The sequence below is a fragment of the Lissotriton vulgaris genome, chromosome 9 (genome assembly GCF_964263255.1).
Source record: "Lissotriton vulgaris chromosome 9, aLisVul1.2, whole genome shotgun sequence".
Taxonomy (NCBI): Eukaryota; Metazoa; Chordata; class Amphibia; order Caudata; family Salamandridae; genus Lissotriton; species Lissotriton vulgaris.
Window position 1 is genome coordinate 504012586 of NC_141697.1, and position 24737 is coordinate 504037322.

General features: G+C 49.5%; 1 protein-coding gene across 1 annotated transcript in view; it reads right to left on the reverse strand.

The window, feature by feature from the left end:
- The window catches only part of LRRC9 (leucine rich repeat containing 9), a 719638-nt gene that overhangs the window by 275643 nt on the left and 419258 nt on the right, over positions 1 to 24737 (reverse strand). The window contains exon 19 of the mRNA XM_086937964.1: positions 18135 to 18260. Coding sequence (XP_086794090.1) covers positions 18135 to 18260 — 126 coding nt within the window. The remainder of the gene's footprint in view (positions 1 to 18134; positions 18261 to 24737) is intronic.

Genomic DNA, 24737 nt, shown 5'->3' on the forward strand with positions numbered 1-24737 from the left:
TTACTTCTTGCACCAGGCGTACCTTACCCCTCATCGCATCCATACCATGTTTTTTGAGGCTTCATCAGCCAGCCCTTGATGCAGCACAGATGATGCAGGCTTTCATCATATGGTCTGGACATGAATACTGGGAGACTGTCCTGCAGGTTATCAGCCAGGCCACGGACAGACCCTTGGAGTGTTCTCGACAGTTGTGCTGATTAGGCTTTCATAATTGTAGTGCTGCCAGTAGAATGACAGACAGGTTTGCCAACTTGGCAGCTATCCTTACCCGTAGGCAACTGACTATCAGTTGGAAATCTGCCCAGCGCCCTGACCTGTATAGATTGTGGAAGGAGCTGACCAAGAGGGTGCATTGTGAGAGGGAGAAGAATCGTAAGGAGGAAGATAGAGGTGTGCGCAAAGTCTTGATCTTACTTGCATGGGATGTGATTTTGTTGGCCTGCCGGGAATAGATGACTAGGGTCAGATTGTGGAGGAGGAGGGGTTCTCTGTGGTTCCTTTGCTAGACTCCGGCACCTCACCCCCGCTGTCCGGTCCCTACCAGTTTGACTGTTGTGAGGGATGTGGATGTGGCTTGTAATTGGTAAGGTGACCTTCATTATCATGCCTCTGGATCTCTACCATTATAGTGTACTAAATTTGTGTACCATTGTCCCAGTCTCACTCCAATTAAGTACATCCATATATTACTGCTTTTCCTTATGTACCGGTTGCTGTCTCCCTTGCCGTTCACATTTGTGTCATCTTGTTTTGTTCTGTTTTACTATCTCTATACAAAATTCAATAAACATTATTTTTTAAAATGCTAATCAGTAAAAGTGAGGTGAAGTAAATGTGAAATGAGGAAAAGTTTCTGTTCATGATAAGAAAAAATAACTCCTATCTTAGGGAATTTATCTAATTAGGAGGCAGACACTCTGAGATGCAGAACAAATCAAGAGTGGAACACATTTTTAGTTGAAATGAAATCTTGAAAAGGTACAGAGTTTCATGATTCTTGTTCAATGAGGGGTCAAAAGTAACTGCTGTGCACCATGGGGAGAGCAGCTTCTAGAATTCTTAGTGTGGCAGTCTCAAGGTACACTAAGGTTACACCCTAAAAATAGGAACACCATCCCCACTTTATATTTTCTATCTTGGATTAATTTTATAAGTTATATGTACTTTTTATTCAGACCTATTTGCTTCATGGAGCTTTTTTAAACAAAAAAAGACATTGCCATTTCTGATAATTTACTATTTGTAAAAAATATTTATGTATGTATTTAAAATGTGTTTCAAGAGCACAGCCAGCTGGGAAATGGAGCAGGCACATTGGAACTGCTCTCCACTTCAACCCCATTCAATGGAAATACTCTGTGCTGCTCCAGACCTATCTCAAAGAAGCTGCAAGGCTGAAGTCACAAGGAGGCATGAACAACCCTGCTTGGTGACTGCCACAGAATATTCCTAGTCAAGATAGATTGGTGGTATAACTTCATGAATCACGGGCCAGTAGTAGAGACTTATATGTACTTCTTATTCAGACCTATTTGCTGGCGCCGGCTTTGGGTCACGCCGGAGCTGATTAATTATAGGCAGGAGCTCAGAGAAATACTTATCTGTACGAGCGCATGTAAAATCCCCTGGGTCATCCATATCAAAAAGGAATTTACCAGGCTGGGACTTTCTGGCCTATGGTCGGATCCGGAGCAGGGCTGTAAAGAGATTTCGGCCATCATGCTCACGAAGGTATATCGTGCTGTGAACATGAATATGGCCCTGTGTAATCCAAAAATTGGCTCTAGAACTGCTACCTTTCTTTTGGTTAAAGATTCATATTACAATGACCGCTTTTTAGATATAATCTACCCTGTTGTAGCCAGAAAACTGTATGTGCAATGGAGGTATGGAGTATTACCTTTAAGAACCTTCACATGTAACTAAACAATGTCCGCTCTGAAAAATTGCCCTCTGTGTGGATGTGACAGTGAATCGGAGCCAAATGTTTTCTTTTTTTGCTCTGCTTATCACAAACCGAGGAAGCACTGGCTTATCCCATTGTGCAAAAACCTTGGCTTCCGGAAGTGTGGGCACGCGCTCAGACTACTGAAAACTGATACCGCCGGACCAATTGTTTTGCTTTCTCGCATTATCTGGCAGCTATGTGGCGCATCGGTAGAGTTTTAACTATTCAGGGTTAAGTCTGGCATTTGAGTCAAATGCTTAATCCTGTTTTGCTTTTAACAATTTAACAATCTTGGTTTCTTTTTAATTGCACCTTATTTATTGTATTAAATTTAATGTAATATGTGATAATTAATTGTTATGTATCAACTGTGATAATCATCTAATCGTTATATGTTTTAACCTGTGCTTTTATGGTACTTTTACTGAAATAAAGATTTTATGATGATGATGATGATGAAATCCATATATTACTGCTTTTCCTTACGTACCGGTTGTTGTCTCCCTTGCCGTACACATTTGTGTCATCTTGTTTTGTTCTGTTTTACTATCTCTATATAAATTGCAATTAAACATTATTTTTTTAAATGCTAATCAGTAAAAGTGAGGTGAAGCAAATGTGAAATGAGGAAAAGTTTCTATTCATGATAAGCAAAAATAACTCCTATCTTAGGGAATGTATCTAATTAGGAGGCAGACACTCTGAGATGCAGAACAAATCTAGATTGGAACACATTTTTAGTTGAAATGAAATCTTGAAAAGGTACAGAGTTTCATGATTCTTGTTCAATGAGGGGTCGAAAGTAACTGCTGTGCACCATGGGGAGAGCAGCTTCTAGAATTCTTAGTGTGGCAGTCTCAAGGTACACTAAGGTTACACCCTAAAAATAGGAACACCATCCCCACTTTATATTTTCTATCTTGGATTAATATTATAAGTTATATGTACTTTTTATTCAGACCTATTTGCTTCATGGAGCTTTTTTAAACAAAAAAAGACATTGCCATTTCTGATAATTTACTATTTGTAAAAAATATTTATGTATGTATTTAAAATGTGTTTCAAGAGCACAGCCAGCTGGGAAATGGAGCAGGCACATTGGAACTGCTCTCCACTTCAACCCCATTCAATGGAAATACTCTGTGCTGCTCCAGACCTATCTCAAAGAAGCTGCAAGGCTGAAGTCACAAGGAGGCATGAACAACCCTGCTTGGTGACTGCCACAGAATATTCCTAGTCAAGATAGATTGGTGGTATAACTTCATGAATCACGGGCCAGTAGTAGAGACAGCTGCCACACGCACTGTGACATGTGGAGATGAGGAACGGAGGATCACAGTCACCTCTCACAAGTACTAGTGGTTAAAGTCATTTCATCAAAGGTGGAAACACAACTCCAGTGCTAAAATGAAATCTAACATCCTCCAGTTATAAGGAGGGGGAAAGTCAAGCTGGGGTAAAATTTACCGCTGGGTGCTGACAACCCGTGCAGTACATAAAGCATGACGGTGTGTGACTCATAGTGATAGAAAACTAGACTAATTAATGTGAGGGGGAGTCCCAGAATATAAAGTGCACCTAAACACCTAAATAGTGATAATAAAGGTCTTTGCCAGGAAACATTGACAGAGAAAAAGGGGGAGGCACATGTGTGAAAAAGTTGCAGAGTACTTAGGGTCCATGATAAGCCATAGGCAAGTCAGGGTTGGTCTCACAGGAAGATCATAAAGAGTAAGAATGCCTCCTAAAGAAAAACCATGACTTATGGAGATCTGGGGTAGAAAAGGGGTGATGGAGAGGAACACATCTCCACAATGAAACAAGGGTATTCTGGTAAGAGAACTCTGGTTGTCATCTGTTCAAAGGCACTTTTTGTACGAAAATGGGTATTAAGTAGCCAGGATGAGAGTCTAAGGTTCAGTGAGGTTCAGGGAGGTCTGCCCTACAAGTTCAATAAACAAACCTGTGCTCAATCCATGGTAGTTATGGCATGGAGCAGGCAGGCTTAATATAAGGAAAACTATGTAAAGTGTTCCAGAACTGCAAGAAGACCGCAATGAGTGCTACCCAGGGACGCTCCATCTTGATGAATGTGTGACTACAGATGGGTGCCCCTGCTAAAAGCTACAAGTAATACATAGCTAGTGTTTTTACCAGTGAGTCTGTAAGTATACAGACACCACTCATCTCACAACACACCTTAGCGTTTGTGTTGATAATCACGATACACATGGCTGACTTTTGCCACCCCCCCCCCCCACTTCACTCATCTGGTCCTGACGAAAGCCCCCCACTCTTTAACGAGGCTGAAACATGTAGACCGATTACTGTGACAACCTGGATCATTTTATCTCCAAAGTTGTCCTCTCCTCTTATTTAACCTTATCCTGGCCACTAAGAATAAAGTCTATTTAGTAAGGGTTCCCAGAGATAATTTTAATTTGCAACACTTCCTTCACAAACACACAAAACCAACTCCGCTGTAACCAGGCGTCGTAGCACAACTGGGTAGCATTCGGTTACCCAGTTGGGACCCCAATGATGAAGCATGCCACCAACTAGGTTGGTGGGTGAGGGGTCTTTTAATAAACCTAATGGTTTACTGGCACACAACTGGCTGATCACTCAGCTGGGGCAAGGTCGTGTAATCACCCCTTGCTTAGATATAGTATTCCTATATCTAACCTTATATCTAGACACATATACACCTATGAGTCACTCCTATGGCAGACCTTAACGATCCTGGAGGCAGAGTGCTTGGTTTTATGTGAGATGAGGCTCTAGCATGAGCTGAGCCTGTCTGCAGCTTTCAGAACCATGTCCTTATAGCTGTTCTATGATATAGCCATACCATATACTCTTAAGTGCATTATGAACCTCGCGGTTAAATGCTAACTCTGGTTTGGCTTTATCAAAACATGTCATGTAAGGTGTCATACGCTTTGGAATACTACCCCGTCGCCAGTTCTGGCGACGGGTGAGGAATTCCACCCTTCTAGAGGGAGAAGACATGTTGTTCCTACTAATCCCGGTTAAAGTTAACCAGAGCCTCAGCATCACAAAATGGATGTTGCTGCCACAGACACAAGTCTGAGCTCCTGCTGCTGGGAGTCCTTCCAGCGAGGGAGGCTTGGACAATAGGTTTCCTGTCTTGGGAGGTTCTAGCACCACCCCAGACAGGCTCTAGTGTATTGGGGCAGGGAGGGCTGAAAGAAATGAGACACTGCCTGGGGCACACAAGGTGTCCCATGCATAGTCCAGTTCAAACCGGTGCTGGGGCACTCCAGCCCCAGCTCTGGCGCGAAACTGGACAAAGGGAAAGGGGTGTAACCACCCCCTTCCCTGGTCCCACCCACAGGAGGGACCTAGCAGGTAATCCAGCCCCTAGATTTGGTATATAGTAGGAGCTGAGTCCCACGACTTTAGATTAATACTGACTGAAACTTGAAACGAAACTCTGGACCTTCGACGTTCTACTTGAAGATATAAGACTGAAAAATCTCCCTTGGGGTCAAGGAGTGACCACCCTGCACAAGAAGGCACCATCAAGCAATCAACGGTTTGCTTTGTCGTCGCCCCCGCTGGAGCCCGAACACAGAGCCTGACAAGACCCAGACTTCCAGACTTCCTTCAGCCCGATCCACAGCCACAGCAAATCTGAGACCCGTGGAGGCGACGTGAGACGTGGAACCGACCATCTTGGAAAGCCAGCGAATTGCTTTCCGTGCAACTTCTGAGGCACCCTTGAGGTTGTGCATTGGGGATTGAGAAGACCCAGCCCGAGCATAATCTGCACCAAAGATCATCCCTCCACACTCCTCGAGTGCTGCGTGGGGCCCTTTTGCATTTTCCTGCTTGACGCGTCTGCCCGGTCACTTGCCCGTTGGCTAGTGGCCTCTGTGACGACGAAATCTTGAATCCACACTGCTGGTCTGGTTGCTCCAGACTGGCCCTTGCTTCCCTGAAAAGAAGAACCCCATCAGACCTTGCTGGTCTGATTAAGAAGCCAACTTCGATTCCTGCAAGGGTTGCCTTAGCCGAGGTTTGTTGACTCCAATCCGGAAGCCGACACCGCCAACAGCGAGATCCTTCGTGGGATAGTCCGTGCCCAGCTCCTGGTCATTGTCGACACCTCCTGGTCCACGTGGCTGCAGAGACAAGCTTCATGACATCACCTGATTGCTTCGTGACATCGCCTGGTTCCTTCCCGGTTCCTTCCTGGTCACTGGCTAGTGACCCAGACTCTGTCCCCTCTGCTTTCAGGTACTCTTCATCCTCGATCCGCCCTTGGATCCAACCGGATACTTCTCTCCTGGACGCCTGCAGCATCTTTCTTTGATGCTCCATAGGATTCAGCGATGAAACCCGACACACTTTGACACCAATGCACCCGCTTCCTGTGGGTGAGGTAACAAGTGTACTCCGGTGCTATGGCTATTAACTATCCTAGTGTCTAACTTTCAAGTAGCTTTCTCCTAGTCCATCCGGAAGTGACCTAAAAGAACTAGTTTCCAAATCTTTTGTTCTCATTCTAACTCTATGGTAACTTGCGTGTGTGTAAAGACACTGCACACGCCTCCCGTGGGCCGCCTACTTCCTATCCTTTGGTAGTACAGTGTAGCCCCAGCGATTACCTAGATCATAGGCCTATCCTTTGTTCGTGACGTGGTTCTTATACCACTATTTTAGTATATGGTTTGACGTGCCCCTAGGGTGCTACTGTATATTGTGCAACTTATTGTATGATAATAAGTATCTTGTTATGTGCTTGTGCCTCTGACCTCATAAAGAGATCAAGGGGGTTGTTTAGAAATAAATACATATATATTTTATATATATCCTGTGTGGTGTCCTTTCATTTGGTATTCAAGGGGTTACATATGGTAAAACAGCTGGCTTTACATGCCCTCTGAAGTTTTAGCCTAAGACTGCTTTGTCCATGCTACCTCTAGGATAGCTGGTCTATAAAATTGACTTTACAACCATCACCATAAGGGTTGTTTGGACTGATACAGGGTGCCCACTAGAATAGTGGACATCAGATATCAGGCCAACTTCTCCCAATATCCAGTAAGGTGAACTGGAGGTATGAGTTTTTAAAGTTTTATATCAAACGCCACTTAGAAAAAGTAAAGCCCCAATCAGAAGTCACTGTTCGCAGTTGACTGAACGTAGGCGTGAGTTTGTTCTAATACATTTAGCTGCTCATTGCGGCCAAAGATTTTATCTCTGACTTAGTCTCTGAAATACAATTTGAAATCTTCCAGCAAGGCAAGGATGCAGGCTGTGTCCTCGAAGCCTTTGAAGTTAGGTGATCATTGGATGAGGTCCTGCTGAAGCTGTTGCTTTTGACGGGCAAAGTTCTGAGCGGGAAAATTCTAATTTTGCACATGCCAAAGGCCTCTCGTTGGTTGGATACTTTCCACGCCCTTGTCCAGTCAAAATTTCTACCTTTGGACTTGAGGTCTGATTTAGAACTCGGCAGACGGGATACTCAATCAAAGCGGTGACAGATATCCCGTCCACCAAAATATGAATTCCATTACATCCTATGAGGTTTATATTCCCTATGAGGGATATCTACCACTGTTGTGATGTACTAATCCGTCCACCCAGTACTAAATAAGGCCCTTAGTCTCTTTTATTGTAGTTCAAAATTCTCCAATAAGGTAGGACCGGAAGCAGTATTTGCTACAATCCACTTGAACCCAGACAGCTTTGCCATGAGGTACTACTGACACTCTGGAGGTCTTGTTCTAAAACCCACCTTTTGAAACCTTCTAGAGCAGTTCCTCTTGGTCTCTTCTAAGGCTCTCAGGACTTCTAGGACACCAGTACTCACTAAGCAGATGCCATCAGTTTGTTTTGTCCCTGTATGTAGCCAGACAGAAGGACAGTCAATTGACTCCTGGAGTCCACTTCTTAGTCCTGGGTACAGCCACTGAGGTCTCTACATAGGTCACAAACAGCACATCCAATTCTCTTCTGTTCTTCCACAGCTTCAGATGTGTTTGATGAGTTGTGGGGAGATGCCATGCCTGTAAGGTCCACTATCTAGTGAGTGAAAGTGACTTCTGTACCCTACCTAACCAATTAAAAAAAAACTTCAAGAGTAAACATTCCAACTTTTGCAGCACAGGGGAGTGGCTTAGCCGAGCAGCCGAATGGTCGCTAGTTGAAGCAGCTCCGCTGGCCGAGCCCTATAATCCATCAAATATCCAGTCATATTGATGCTGCACACCGGACCTTGCCCTGGATTAGCCAGCAGAGCTCCCCCTGCCCCTGTGGCCGAAATTTGCCCGCCCGCGCACCCTGTAGAGACTGTGGGCCGCCGGGTGCACACCGGGGCTGAGCTGAGGCCTAGCAGAGCACGCCGAGCCGGGGACTGGAGTGTCGACTGTCCCGGCGGGGCGGCGCGGAGGACCCTGGCAGATGGACGCGCATCGGATCGGAGTAAGGGCGGAGATCTGCCGGAGACTTGTGGCACTCACTGGAGAATAAGAGGCTGTTGCGGGGTTGCCATGAGCGCCTATCAAGAGCATGCCGACCTGTGGTATTGGCTGGGAGTCGGGGCTCTCGCAGAGGGGGATATGGGAGAAGCCTGGACGAGGCGCGGCTTGGAGCAGCGGCGACCCCGAAAAAGAGGCTGGCGGCGCCAGTAGTCGGTGAGTCCACAGCGGCGCAGGTCAGACATTGCCTGTGAGGCAGATGGCGTGTGATGGAGTCGGGCCCTGGTGATATGCGGCAGAGCTGCCCGGACTGGCCGCCATTTTGTGGAATACCCCCAGGGACCCTGTGAGGCTTAATAGCGGCTCCACCTAGAGGCCCTGTCATGCCTGAGTGGGTGCACAGTCCGGGAGGCAGAAGCAGAGCGCTGAAGCACTGGGTAAGTGGCACATTCTTGATCAGCATTTGCGCCTGAATGCCTGGCCCTCAGATTGAGGGCATACCGAGTACATAAGATGGGCCAAGTTCTGATGTGGGGAGTGCCCTAAGACCCCTGGGGAGCGGACTGGGGAGGATCCCCTGAGCGGAGACGCGGTCTGCCGCTATGAGAAGAGGCTGAGGCTGGACAGCATGCGTAGGCCCTTAGTGGCGGCGAGTATAGCTGGATTGCTGTGATCATTGGCGGAGCTTTGCTATATGTATGCTGCTTGCCTCTGGGTATCATTCAACTACCCTGCCACGCATATACTATCCCACTACTAGAGGCTGAACACAGCTTCTGCACACTCCGAACTGTGCACAACCGCGTAGGATGTGGAGCAGAAACATGGCTTGTGGCACTGACCGTGACAGCGCAGCATAACCTCTCGCCAATTCGACGAGACAGAGACGGGAGGAACGATTGGCGCCAGCAGACCGGAGAGTGAACTGTTTTGAGGGACTGAGTACAGTACCGGAACTTACAAGGGGTGATAAACAGTTTGCACAATTGCCATATCTTGTATGTGGGGACTGAAGTTTCTGAACATGGGAAAACCGGACACGCGTCAACCCCGCATTAAGTTTGAGAAAATAGCAAGTAAATCCACTGAAACAGAGGTGGGGGACCGTGACCCGACGGAGGAGGGAGCCACGAGCCATCTGCCTGCGGACGACGTCCGGCAATGTTTCAGGAGCTAAAGACCCGCCCTCAGGGCATAGACTCCAAAATGGACACCCTAGCTGAACGGATGGATAAAATCCCCCAGCGTATGGATAAACAGGAGGGACAAGTGAGTGTCCTAGAGACGCGAGTGACGGAGACGGAGGAGGGGCAAACAGATATGGAAAAGAAGATCCTGGGCATGGACAAAGTTCTGGAGCTAATACACCAAAAAAATGAGGATTTGGAAGCACGCTCGAGAAGAAATAATGTACGTATTACGGGGGTTGCGCAATCCACAGATATTCCTAATATGGAGCTGTATGTGGAAGGCATGATGAAAGACCTCTTCGGCTCCGGCCTGTCCCCGATGTTTCTCATAGAAAGGGCGCACAGAACCCTGGGACCGTGACCCAAACCGGGCGCACCTGCAAGGCCGATATTGGCGAGAGTGCTGAGCTATAGAGATCGCGACACAATACTCTGGCTCGAACGTGAAAAGGGCGCCATTCAGTATAAAGGCAACAAGATTGCTCTGTATCCGGACTTCACCTTACAGGTTCAAGCGGCGCAGAGAGAGTGTATCCCTGCTAAAAGGATCTTTCAACAACTTGGAACTAAATACGCCTTGATATATCTGGCTAAACTGAGGGTCCAGGGGCCTGAGAAGCCCACCTTCTTCACAGACATGAAAGCTGCATTGACATTTGCGAAACAGATTGTGAAAGAACACAAGTCGCAGAAGACACAGGCTGATGGACAATCGCAGGACAGACTAAGTGATAATGATTGACTTTGGCTGGCGCGTGCTGGCAGAGGTAGAGCCAGACGGTGATTGAGGTATCTGGAGAAACATGAATGGAATAATTGGGGTAAGATAAGTGCTATGATAGAGTGTGGGGGAAATGCTCTGCACTGTTTACTGGGGGGCTGCCCCAGATGACTGAAAACAGGACGTTGACTGTGGGCGGGACACGTGTGTACAAGTGTGGCAGTTGCAGCTTGGCCACTCTGCCATAAGTGCAGGGGATGATGCCGGAAGACTCGACGTACCCCGTGGGATGATTCCCCTTGTTTGGTTGTATTTTTTGATGTGGGGGCTGTTGTGGGAGGAGGGAGGGGGGCTTCACAACCTGATTGGGGGGTTGGTGTGGGTGGTGGGAGGGTGGACGGGTTGGTTATTCTTTATGTACTGCCGTCTCAAGCTCAGATAAAAAGCTGGAGAACTGATTTGATATGCTGGATGTGCTGCTATAGGTTATGGCCGCGAGGTGTTAATCCACGAGTACAAGAGTTCCATTTTCATAAATATTGCGGTATTAAGCGAGGCTACATTGATAGACTGCTAATTCCTAAGTTTTGATGTCCAGCTTAGATAATATTAATACACTGACATGCCTTACATGGAATGTGCGCGGCCTCAATGATCGTAGAAAGACTAGGCTCATACACTCTTATCAGACGAGACATGGGGTGGATATCTGTTTTTTGCAGGAAACGCACCTGACTAGCTCAGCGGCAGGGATACTTAAGACCAGACGCTGGGAGGTGGTAGTAGAGCTGGTTATTCCAACTATTCTAGAGGAGTGGCGATACTCATGCGTTGGGGGCTCCATTGGGGTACGCATAACACAATCATGGATAACAAAGGCAGGTACATAATATTACAGGGGGAGCTTTGCAACACGCCTCTGGCTCTAGTCAACACGTATGGCCCGAACACGGATAGTCTGGAATTTTTCCAACACATATGGCACAAGATTAGAACACTGGGAAACACACCAATATTATGGGGGGGTTTAATGTAGTACTCTCAACCGCTTTAGATAGGCAGGGGTCTTAACGGACGCACCATCCGAAGGTAGCGGAGACGCTACATGAGATCATAGACGACCTCTATCTAATTGACTCCTGGAGAGCCACTCACCCAACTTCTAAAGAGGGGACGTGCGTCATGCATCATAGAAATGCGTGGTCGAGGCTGGATTTTTGGCTGGACTCCAGAGACATGCACGCATGGCTGGCGGATGCCACTCATCATTCCCGTACCCTCTCGGACCATGCACCTGCCCAGATAAGGCTACGTCTTCCCCGGCATATACACAGCCCTTTTCTTGGAAATTCCCATAAGGCACTCTACGAGACCTGGTTTTCTGAGAGGAGCTCCGTAACAGGATTGAGGGGTACTTTGCACTGAACGAGGGATCGGTCGACTCGCCAGGTATGCTCTGGGAAGCCTTTGAGGCGGTAACCAGAGGAGATTGTATAGCGCTAAAAACCGGGGTACTGAGGGACATCCGGACCACGTTGGGCAGATTTGAGCATGAAATCGGGAAGCTGGAACAGCTTCAGATGCGGAATCAATCACAGGAAACCGCTGCTAGAATAAGAACTAAACTCACAGAATTTCAGGGAGAGCCCGGGAGAAAGGCGGCATATCTGCATAAATACACACAGGCCAGACGATACAGGGAGACCATGAGACCAGGCAAGACATTGGCGGGTCTGTTTAGTACAACTAGAGGTGCCACCTATATACCTGAACTCCAAACAGAGGATGGAGGTGTGCTCAGAACTTCACCTGCTATTTTGGAGGAATTTGCACTCTATTATTTCAAATTATACACTTCCCAAACAACCCCATAGCAGAAGATATAACTGACTATTTGGAAGAAATATGGCTGCCATGGTTTAATGACGGAGCCCGGAAATATATGGAGCTGCCAATACCAGTTGAGATATAAAGCAAGTGATCAGTGGCATGACAGGGGACAAGGCCCCAGGGGCAGATGGACTGACAGCAGCCTTTTACAAGGAATATGCTGATATTTTGGTCCCCAGATTACTACAGATGTACCTGGAGGCCATGGAGACTGGAGTGCTCCCACGGACATTGCGCGAAGCCACTATAATTACTCATTTGAAGCCAGACAAAGACCCTACCAAAGCAGATTCGTACCGCCCACTATCTTTGATAAACCTAGATGCTAAGATATATGCCAAATTGATAGCGAACAGGCTAAAGCCCATGCTACCACAGATAGCTCTGTCAGACCAATCCGGTTTTATACCGGGCCGCTCCACTGCCCACAATCTGTGTATGATTTTTGGCGTGCTGCATTATTTGGCACCTCATGTGCAGGCCACGGCTGCCCTACTTGACGCCACAAAGGCGTTCGACTCTTTGGAGTGGACGTTTTTATTTGCCCTGCTGGCACGACTGGGTCTCAGCCCAGTATTTATCAGACAGATCCAGGTCCTCTATACTGACTCGACGTCTAAAGTTTGGGTAAATGGTCAAACATCCCAACCCTTCAACATAACTAGAGGTACACGTCAGGGATGCCCACTATCTCCCTTGCTGTTCGCAATCGCCTCAGGGCCACTTGCGGCGAAACTCAGCCAACACCACGCTTTACAAAAGCATAGGATACTCCACAAGAGGCAAACTCATCTCAATGTATGCAGATGATATGACGATATACCTGACTAACCCTCGAGACAACTTTGATGTGTTAATGCGAGAGTTCATACGATATGGGGGGTTAACCGAGATTCAGATTAATTGGAAGAAGTCCACGATGATACCGCTAACCGATGACACTACACCTTTCACTTCGGAATTCCCGATCCAGTGGGCAGAGAGTGAGGTACGGTATCTGGGCATATATATCAGTAGAACGATGCAGGACCTACGGACAGCAAACTACGGCAGGGCAATGGATTGGTTGGAGAGCAAGATACTGAGGTGGAAAAGTCTGCCGCTGTCCCTGACGGGGCACATAGCCATTGCAAAGATGGTAATTCTCCCCAAATTTTTCTACCTGTTTGTCAATATCCCTATCCCGCTCAATGTGCATTTTTTCAAGCGTCTTCGCATCAATGTCCTTGAGTTGGTGTGGGTAGGTAGGCAGCCCCGAATCTCGTGGAAAGTATTGACGCTGCCTTTATCGCAGGGAGGACTAGGAGCCCCGGATTTTGAATTATATGCCTATAGCATGCAGGCGCAATTTCTGCACTTCTGGCAACATCCTACTGCATTTCAGCAACACGTGGCGATGGAAATTGATAGAACCGCATCGCTCCCACCCACTCAATACGGCTGTATTCCAACCTTACAAACGCCCGAGTCAAGAAATTGATACTGTTGAGATGGTGCGTTGGGCATGGAAAGGCATTGCGCAGAGGGCACGCCAGGAGGTACTTTATGCCCCGTCTATGCCTCTAAGCGGCAATCCACTGCTTAGTCCTTTATTGGACAAGGCTATTACACTTAGGACACAGACACATAAGTTGGAAAAGGGTGGTGATTTATTTCCAGCCAGGGAGTTCTTGACCTTGCAGGGCATGTGCGACCCGCAACCCCCCACCTCTTCGGATATGCTACTTTATTATCAGCTCAGAGCAGCTTGCAAGTCTACATATAAGGAGTTCCCAAGCGAACCACCTATTTTGCCTGTGCTGGAGCATGTACTGGCAAACCCATCGCCCGAAAGCTTATCACACGTATATATAGCATTACACAGAGGGAGTCCCCACTCATTAGCACTATATCCAGGGAGGCATGGGAGGAGGAAGCTGCTTTGACTATAACTGATGAGCAATGGACATTTTGCTGCACCCAGCTAGAATATCTCTTGCCAAACTATAGGCTCAGACTTATTCATTTTAATTACTTGCACCGTTTATACCGCACTCCGTCACAATTGCATCGGATGGGGTTACAATTGGATGCAAGATGTTGGAGGTGTGGTGCTCAGGACGCTACGTTTACACACATGGCTTGGAGCTGAGGACCTGTGGCACGTTATTGGGCGGATATATTTAAACACATAAGTCAAATAACGGGAAAACCACTGACGGGTACCTTGCTGCTGCCTCTGCTGGGGTATGTACAGGGAATTCAGACAGTGCACCGCAAACTCGTGGTAATGCTGCTGCTGCTGGCAAAAAGACAGGTAGCCATACATTGGAAAAAGCAGAGCTCACCCACGATAGCAGACTGGATTAGGGCAGTTATATATTGCAAGGACCAATTAATGATCTTTTGGGAGCTGATGCCTAGTAGATCTAGACCATCTGGTATATGGGCACCATTCGCCACTTGGCTACGATCGGGAGGCGCAGATTACCAGACTAGACTGTACATAATTGACACATTTTTGCATAGAACGTTACACTGAGTGTGGGCTGCATTGAGGGAGGTGCACAATGGTGTGGAAGGATAAGACATGCTTTACACTTAGGACGACAAATAAGGTAGACGGCAAGAAAACCAGAGCGTGCTAGACTATTAGATGCACTAGCAGGGAAAGGTTCTGAGACGTGTAGATGGCAGAGGGGGGTGGGAACAAGGGGTTTAGTTTTTGCCTTGGGTTATGATATGACTAAGTATACTGCGAATGATTAATTTCTGATGCACTGTTAATGCAATAATTTCGCTGCCTGGCCCCGAGGTTCTTGGCAAGTATAGCTGTGTTTAATACTTTTTTTAAGACAGCCGCCGGCCTCCGGGTTGTAGGCGAAAGGCAGTGTACATTGTGAAATTTGCAATAAACTATTTAAAAAAACTAAAAAAAACTTTTGCAGCACATTCTGGTTTTCTTACTGTAAACAATCCCACAGTCCACATGATTGAGTAAAATCCAACATGGCTGCTCACTTCTGCCCTTAGAGGTGGATAGTGTTCCCAGCCAGGTATGTGCCTAGGGATAGTGGCAGTCGCTTCCTTCTCAACCACACCAAAATGGTCTGGGACCATCTCCCCCTTCCACTGGGCTGGATCCAAGGATAGAGGCCCCAGTGAACAAAGGCTTCTCTTGACCAGGCTTACCCCTACACTTAACTATGAATTGACAGGCCTCAACCTGGTCCCTTATATGTTAATAACGTTACTGAACGCTCACCAGCTAAATACTTCACAGCCAGGCCTTCCTGTCTAAAGGGCTAATGAATGCTTCTGCCCTAGGAGCAGTTGTCAAGCCTCATTAATTGAAAGCACCAACAAGGCTAGCCGATAGCAGTCTAATGCTAATTAGTCTTTAGGAGGCAGGTACACAGTGTCTACTTCTTTATAGGTTACTTTTCTAAAATATTTATCATAAAATACACTTCTTAAGGGAATTCAATGTTTAAGAAATATTAAAATCAGTAGTTGAATCATCTCAGTTGAATATTCAAGTTGGCAGATATCATATTTTATATGAACTTTAGATTTCCCCATAGGAACAGCGACAGCCCCTTACAGTGAAAATGGCTTTTGGGAGCTTGTCGTAGTAAGTACATGCCAACACTAAATTCCTGCATGTTCTGCTTTTAAATACTAGACTCCCTAAATATGTGGACTAGCAGTCGCATCACTAGAGGGGGGTGCGGGGGTGCGGACCGCACCGGGTGACACCCTCACATGGGGTGACACCATCTGGTAACAGAGCTCTGCTCGAAGGTGAGGGCGAGTGTGTCTTTTGTGTATATTTAAACGTATCCTCTGAGTGTCGCACGCACAAATCATGCGTCCATACTCATGAATACATCTCTCTTATTAAAAATGCAACACCTTTTTGACATCTTAGAAATGCATGTTATCTGCGTGCAAGGGAACGTGCGCAGAATGAGTAAGAAATATTTGTTAGGAAAAATTGAATATAGCGCAACAGAGCATGGATTTTATTCGCCAAAAAAATCACTCTCTGCTAAATAAATGCTTCATAAGTGCCACAACCCACTGAACCCTGAACTTATAAGCAAAGCGGAGCGCAGAACCAACGCTCACTGGTATACATTTTATTCATGTCGGTGTGTTGGCTAAGGATTAGTATAGGACGCATTCTGTAAGTCTGCTTTATTATCTTATATACAAGAAAAAGTCCCCAAAATAGCTGCCATGTTGTCGAAAAAATGTTAATATATGAAAGTTGAGGGTGCAAAAATATTTTGCGCGTCAGGCAAAGTGATATTCGTTTTTAACATTCACTCCACTGCCAATGAGTCAAGATTGGCAACTTGTAAGGGCAATCTTGTCCGTTCTGCCTGTGAGAGCGTAGGCAGCAGTGTCATATTGTTTTAATTCCACTGCACGAATGCAAAAGCACATTTAATGAGTTTATTTCAGTCACTTTGTGAAGAGCTGAGAACTGTGAGGGGGAAAACTTGAGGGGGGGAGAAGGCGACGAGGAAAGGGTTAAAAGAGCTTCAGGCAGGGGAGGGGAGGTGCAGGTGGAGGGGGAAGAATGGTGCAGGCAGAGGGTGAGATGGTGCAGGCGGAGGGGAGATGGTGCAGGCGGAGGGGAGATGGTGCAGGCAGAGGGTGAGATGGTGCAGGCAGACGGAGGGATGGTGCAGGCAGAGGGTGAGATGGTGCAGGCAGAGGGTGAGATGGTGCAGGCAGGGGGAGGGATGGTGCAGGCAGCGGGGAGGGATGGTGCAGGCAGAGGTTGAGATGGTGCAGGCAGAGGAAGGGATGGTGCAGGCAGAGAGAGAGATGGTGCAGGCAGAGAGGGAGATGGTGCAGGCCGAGGGTGAGATGGTGTAGGCCGAGGGTGAGATGGTGCAGGCAGAGGGTGAGATGGTTCAGGCAGAGGGTGAAATGGTTCAGGCAGAGGGGAGATGGTGCTGGCATAGGGTGAGATGGTGGAGGCAGAAGGGAGATGGTGCAGGCAGAGGGGAGAGATGGTGCAGGCAGAGGGGAGATGATGCGGACAGAGGGAGAGATGGTGCAGGCAGAGGGGAGATGGTGCCGACAGAGGGAAAGATGGTGCAGGCAGAGGGAGAGATGGTGCAGGCCGGGGGGAGATGGTGCAGGCAGAGGGAGAGATGGCGCAGGCTGAAGGAGAGATGGCGCAGGCTGAAGGAGAGATGGTGCAGGCAGGGGGAAATATGGTGCAGGTGGAGGGGAGATGGTGCAGGCAGAGGGAGAGATGGTGCAGGCAGAGGGAGAGATGGTGCAGGCGGAGGGGAGATGGTGCAGGCAGAGGGGACATGGTGCAGGCAGAGGGTGAGATGGTCCATCCGGTAAGTTGTGAGGGGGTGACACCATGAGTTACCCGCACCGGGTGACACCAACCCTAGTGACGCCACTGTGGACTAGGAGGCCTATTAGCAGTGACTCTCCTGTCAAAAAGGCTTAGTTTGACAGGTCTATCAAGAGGTTCAAAACCTGCAACCATCACACTACACATGTAGGTTTTAATAAAACATTGTGGTGAGAGCTGCGGGACTCTCACCAATAACAAAAGAAAAATGGAAAAAAGCTAAAATATTTGGGTGGTTTCAAAAAGTACACATTATCAGTAGTTCCCGGCACTGAAGAGAACTAGTTTGTATGTGGGTGTGCTCCTTGTAAAAGGTCAAAAGGCTGTCCTTCACAGTGAAGTTAGCCCATGGCTGTAGTATGCACAACCAATTTCCCTATGCTTTTATGCTGTAGTGGGTAAAAGAAAAATGTGAAAGATGCCACAAGCCAATGTATGAAGAGGGTTTACTAAACACCCTTATTAGTAAGTATATCATGTAAATAATTTTACTAAAAACAAAAGGTCTTGTACAACACCAGACCTCAGAAACAATGTCAGAAGATTTAGCATAAAGCCCCTTTACCTGAGTAATTCTTGATCCGGAACTTAAACGCAGGGCAACTGCAGTTTCATTTCCAGAAACGGGGACTCCGTCTAAACACATAAGCTCCTTCAGTCGCCCAATAGCAGTCAAGCGCACCAAGGCTGGCTTGTAATAAACAGAAACATTAGTTAACTTTAATGATTCACAGAGGGTTACACCACTGCCCTTGCTGTGCAAATGTAACATGCATTTCAAAATCCATGGTAAAATTGGCAGTAGTCATTTATGCCATAGATGGCTTTAATACAGCTTTCAATATTTAAAATCTAAAACGTATACTAGATGACTAGGCATTTGCATGTTCCACTTTGTAAATGCTCTCTAGATGAAAAAAAAAACATGAAGCATAGGAGTTTGTAGGATATCCCCTTACATTTCAAATACAACAGTATTTGGACTTACCAAAGCATACACAATGCAAACCACTTCCAATACCACTCTTTGCAGCGTGACCATTGACAATGACAGTGGAGAGAGACACTGGTGGCAGAAGAACCTAGGGCAGGGCCAGCTCTAGAGCGGTGCGATCGGTGCCACCGAACCTGGCGCTGACTTGGGGTGGGGCGCCCTCTTTACAAGCATATTTTCGTTTTAAAAGCACCTGCTGCCGCATTCCTTGCTTCCAGTAATTTTCAGCCTTCAATAAAAACATCAAGATCACTCCAGTGATTAATGTTCCTGCTGGAGAGAAATCCTAGGTTTGTCTAGTGGAAGTTTGAACTCATTGTAAGGTAGTGCAGTGGGTTATTGTGCCTTTTGCAAATAATCTGTACCATTGCAGATCACAAAGTACATATTATGTAAATAGGTCAGTGGGTTACTGCTTGTGACCCGGGGATCTTTTGTTACAGTTTATAAGTTAAAATAGTGATATAGGGAGGCGTGGCCAAGATGGCGGCCTGAGGAGACGTGTTTGCCGGAGGCTCCTCGTCCGATCCCCCTCACAGCACCGTTTTCGCGGGCTACCCTGCCTCCTGCTAGCCAAATCGGCGGTGCAGCCAGTGGGGAGCCGAGTGAAGACACCTAGAGAGCCACGAGACGCCAGATTTGGCGAGTCCGGGACTGAGCAAGGGGAGCGAACCGGCGCCGCGGCGGAGACCCGGGGGGCCTAGAGGCCGGAGGCCGAGCGCGGGTCTGCAAGCAGCGGAGGCGCAGACGCCGGCGGAGCCGACAGCCGGGACACGAGTAAAGCGGCCTGAAACAGGGCGGACCCCCACGCGACCAGCAGCGGTGTGGCCCGGCGTGGAGGAGAGACGCTGGGCCGCAGGGGGCGCACCGGGGGACCCAGTCGGCGGAGAGAGTCGGCCCACGGAGGGCCCTGAGCACCGGATTCGGCGGAGACCCCGCAGCGACTTGGAACGAGGTGAGGAGGAAAGCGGAGGAGCGCGATGCCGGGGGTGTGCCGCCGGGCCCGGGCAGAAGAGCCCTCCGGCGGAGGGCTAAATCGAGGCCCCGGCTTCGGCCTACAAAGCGACGCGCAGCCTCCGCGCAGACGGCCCAGCCTTAGCAAAAGCCGGGCGGCAGTGGCGCTCGTAAAGCGGTGTCCACAGCAAGGGAGACCGGTCACAGGAGCTCGGGGGGCGGTGACTCGGGGCCCCGGTGGACGCGATGGTCACGGAGCGGAGCATAACGGCCTGAGATTGGTACGAGGCCAGGAGCGGCAGGCCCACAGCAGCAACACCACCGGCACTGAGAGGGCAAACCGCCCGCCCACGGGGCGGCTTTCGGGGGGCAAGGACCAGGCCCCCGGCGGAGGACTGCGAGGGCCAGGCCGGGAGAGGGGTATGGACCGGGCCTAAATACTACAAGAGGCCCAGTGCGCGACCGTCCACTTCTCCCTCCCACGACGGGAGATCCACGCAGAGGGGGGCGATAAGACGGGCCCCCGGCAAGACAAAGTGCCGGATTGATAAGAGGGGTCGCCATTTAGCAAACAGACACGGTGAGACGACGCGGACGGCAGTAGGGAGGCCGGGGATCGAGGAGGCCCCCGCAAGCACACTGGACAGAGCTGCGGGGGGACCACGCCGAGAGCGGACCCCACGGTCGCCACACGGAGGTGCCGAGGGGAGTGCCGGCAACGACAGGTCGCATACGGAGCACGAGGTAGTGAAGCGCACGCCGCGCGGTGGCAGGTGACGATGTCCTCAGGGGCTCGCAGAGGGACACGCATAATCCACGACATGCTGTCCAAAGGCTCGGCGAAAGGGGATAAGAGCCCGGATAAACCAACAACTTCCATGCCACCCAAGGAGAAATACCGCGAAGGGGGGACGCCCCTGCTACGAAATCCTTTATGGAGTCTCTCTTTACCTCCCTGGAGGAGGACATCCAAACCCTCCGACAGGACATGGCGGGAAACTACAAGGAGCTGCGTAAGGATGTTGACGAGCTCGGAGAACGAGTGGAAGCAGTGGAGGTCTCCGGCCACACTAGAGATGAGGAGGTGGACATTTTGAGACAGGAAATCCTCAGGCTGCATGATCAGCAGACAGACCTGCAGTCTCACACCGAAGACCTTGAGAACCGCTCGAGACACAATAACATTAGGGTTCGAAATGTGCCATCTAGGGCGGAGGGGGAGGACATCACGCTATACCTACAAGAGCTGTTTAGGGAAATTCTGCAGGAGGAAGAGGACTTTGTGATTCGCATCGACAGGGCCCATAGGGTGGGCCTCCCTCGCAGGGCACCTGCTCCCCCTCCGGACATATTAGCATTTTTACCGGACTACCCTCTCAAAGAACACATCTTGCTAGCTGCAAGGAAGGCACAACCTATCAAATTCAAGGGTTACACAGTGGAGCTCTTCCAAGATCTCTCCGCAATCACCCTACAGAAACGACGAGCATTCAGAGTGGCCACTACCTTCCTGTGTGACAAAGGGGTCCCCTACTCCTAGGGTCACCCATTCAGACTTATATTCAAATGGAACGGCTCCCTCCATCAGTTGCGGTCACTGAAGGACACTTGCTCTCTGCTGGGTATCCAACCGGAGGGCAATGAGTCAGACGATGACAAGGAACCAAGATCCACGCTATCCATGACGTCGCAAAAGTCCAGGGACGGTTGGCAGAGAGTGAGGCGACACCTCCCGGCCAAGAAAGGATTCAAACCAGACCCAGAAACGGTGGCGCAGGGCCACGAGGCAGCAATTCAGGAAGTCGCTAAGGACACAGGAGCCGCATAGAGGGACCAGGACTATGCCCGTGAGCTTTCACAGCACTACATTGGGGGGGCGGGACGGGGGGCCTCGAGGCCGCCACTGCCACACATTCCCTTCCATTGACACTTTACCACAGGCCTGGACTGTTGCTGTATAGGCCTGGGACAATGTTCAGCAGTTGGGGATTGGGAGTTGGGGTCGGGGAAGAGGAGGAGGGAGGGGGTGGTTGGGTAGGGGGAGATTCTCGAGGGGGGGGCCTGTTGGGGTTTGGGGGGTTCTGCAGTGGGGGGGTGGGGGGGGAGGCCCCGGGGTGTTCGTTCCAGAGAGGCGGGACAAGCGGGGATCCGAGAGGGCTACGTACAGAGGTTTGTGGCAATGGACACGAGAGGTCGAGGGCGCATCTGGCACAAGCAAGGTGGTAGCGGGGCAGGGCCTAATCCCCTGAATGGCGTCTGACACTTTGCAGGTCCTAACTCTCAACGTTAAGGGCCTCAATAACCCAATTAAGCGGCGGTCGGTGCTCTCATACTTAGAGAACTCCGGCGCGGCAATCTGCCTCCTACAGGAGACACATTTGCTGGCAAAGGACTGGCATCGTATGCGATCCAGGGCCTTCCCGACACAACTCTATTCCTCCACTATGGAGAAAAAAGCGGGGGTGGCCATTTTGTTCGCTAAGCACTTCAAGGGCCAGGTAAGGGACAAGGTGGCAGAAATAAAGGGCAGACTACTAGCGCACACTGTTAGCATTGGTAATGTGGAGTTTACAGTGGGATCCATTTACGCACCCAACAATAAGCAAGAATCGTTTCTCACAGGGGCGTTGTCGGAGGTTCTGGGGACAGCGCAAAGTACACACTGGTGGGAGGGGACCTATATCTGGTGATGGATAATGCGTTAGACAGGTCAGGACACAGATTTGGTGACTCCGGTGCTCTCTCTACGGAAGGGAAGCGCTGGCTCGCCAGCAGGGGCTTCCGGGATGTATGGAGGGAGGTACATCATACAGCTCCGGGGTACACCTTTTACTCACACGTACATCGGACATATGCCAGGATAGATCACTTCCTTGATTCGGCAGATATGGCCCCTATGGTAAAGGACGTGGAGGTCACCCCAGCGGCCCTTTCCGATCACGACGCAATCCTACTACACCTGCAAGTCCCCCGCATCCACTCTAGCAAAGGTAGGTGGCGGCTCAGGGAATCCCTGCTTACGCGTAAAGGAGTCACGCAGCAACTCTCCCAGAATATATCAGATTACCTTAGCAGGAATGACACAGGTGAGGTAGCCATGCCCGCGGTATGGGGGGCACTAAAGGCAGTGGTCAGAGGGGAACTGATGGCGATTTCGGCCGCAGATAACAAGCTACGGAAAGAAAGGCGCCAGGAATTAACCGCACAGGTTCTAGAACTCGAGCGAGTGCATTGTCGGACGGGGGCCCCGAGGATATGGCACCAACTGAAGGCTGCTAGAGCGCAACTTGCCTTGGACAGGGTAGAATATGCGGCACTACGCCTCAAGCACACTTATTATGTGGGGGGGAGACAGGACCGGCCGCCTGCTGGCCAGCAAACTCAAAGCGCAAACAGTCAAGGCAAGGGTGCAAGTCATACGCGAGGATGACGGAAGAGAGCACTGCAATGACGAGCACATAGCCGAGGCTTTCAGGGCATTTTACGCCAAGCTATAGGAGGGCGAACCGGCCCCGGAGGAAGAGGTCGGAACAGAGTATTTGAATGAAGCCAACGTGACCGTACTGAATGGTGCGAATTCCGAGGCGCTAGACGCTCCCATCTGCCTGGAGGAGGTGGTTTCTGCGATTGCGCGCCTTAAACCACTCAAGGCGCCAGGCCCAGATGGGTTCTCCGCGGGCTTTTACAAAACCTTTTGCCAACTTCTGCCCCAGTGTTGACAAAACTCTTTAACTCGTTTCGAGGCCTGGGCTCGATCCCGCAAGAGATGCTCGAGGCAGACATAATCGTCCTGCCAAAACCTGGAAAAGACACCTCTAAATGCGCGGCTTACCGGCCAATATCGCTTCTGAATGTTGATCTGAAGCTTTTTACCGGAATCTTAGCTGCAAGGCTGGGGCCATGTCTCCCAGGCATAATTGAACCAGACCAGGCGTGTTTTATACCCTCACGTCAATGCGCTGACAACACCAAACGCCTGTTGCACGTAATCGATAAAGCCCACTACAACGATTTGGATGCTGCCCTACTGTCAGTCGATGCTAAAAAAGCGTTTGACAGAGTGGACTAGACTCACCTTGATAGGACACTGTCGAGATTCGGGCTTGGGGAGAGATTCAGAGCCTGGGTGGCCAGTTGTTACGCGACCCCCCGTGCAACTATTAGGGTGAACGGGACAGGCTCCAAGCCACTGGACATCTGACGAGGCACGAGGCAAGGCTGCCCTCTGTCGCCGATGTTGTTCGCCCTGTACATGGAACCGTTTGCCCAACGAGTGCGAGATAACCGGAACATCAAGGGCGTCACCTTCGGAGGCGAGGAGCAGACCATCAGCTTGTACGCAAACGACATTCTGGTCGCTGTTGAGAACCCGGGGGTCTCGATCCCAGCATTTCTGCAAGAAATGGAGCATTTTGGGAAGGTTTCGGGCTTTAAGATGAATATCCAGAAATCTGTGATCCTACCACTGGGGTCCAATGCGCGCCAGCCTCATAGAGGTTCGCTCCGGATCGGAGGGCTACAAGAACGTCTGGAACTACCATACTTAGGAATAGACTTGTCTCCCTCGACAGCCCAAACGGTGGAAAATAACTATACCAAGCTCTTTCACCGTATTCAAGGAGATCTCCTCCGATGGCGACACCAACCATTGTCGTGGCTAGGCCGGGTGGCCGCCGTCTAGATGTCTGTGCTGCAGAGGGTGCTATACCTGTTTCAGACCATCCCGGTCACTCCCCCACTGGGCATGATTAAAAAGCTGCAAGACGCCATACAGCAGTATGTCTGGGCCGGGAAATGCTCTAGAATGCGGCGCGATCTCATCTCACGGTCGCAAGCCGAAGGGGGGCTAGGGGTCCCTGACCTGCATCGTTACTTCCAAGCTACCCAGCTGCGCTACCTTCTGGAGTGGTCCAGACCGACCTCAGAGAAAAGGTGGCTCTTTCAAGATAGGGCGATGGCGGGTATGCCACTCTGGCGAGTCCCATTCCTGGCACGACGCGACAGACCGGCATATATCAAGAAATCCCCTATCACCAGGACACTCTTACAAGTGTGGGACGCTGTGGCAATAACTAGAGACCTTACCTCTTTTCCGTTGCCGATGACACCCCTTTTTGATAACCCGTCGTTCGCCCCCGGGACGGCCCCTGGCGCCTTTTCTCAGTGGCGATCTACAGAATTTAGCTCGGCAGGACACCTGTTTGACCGGCAGTGCTTTAT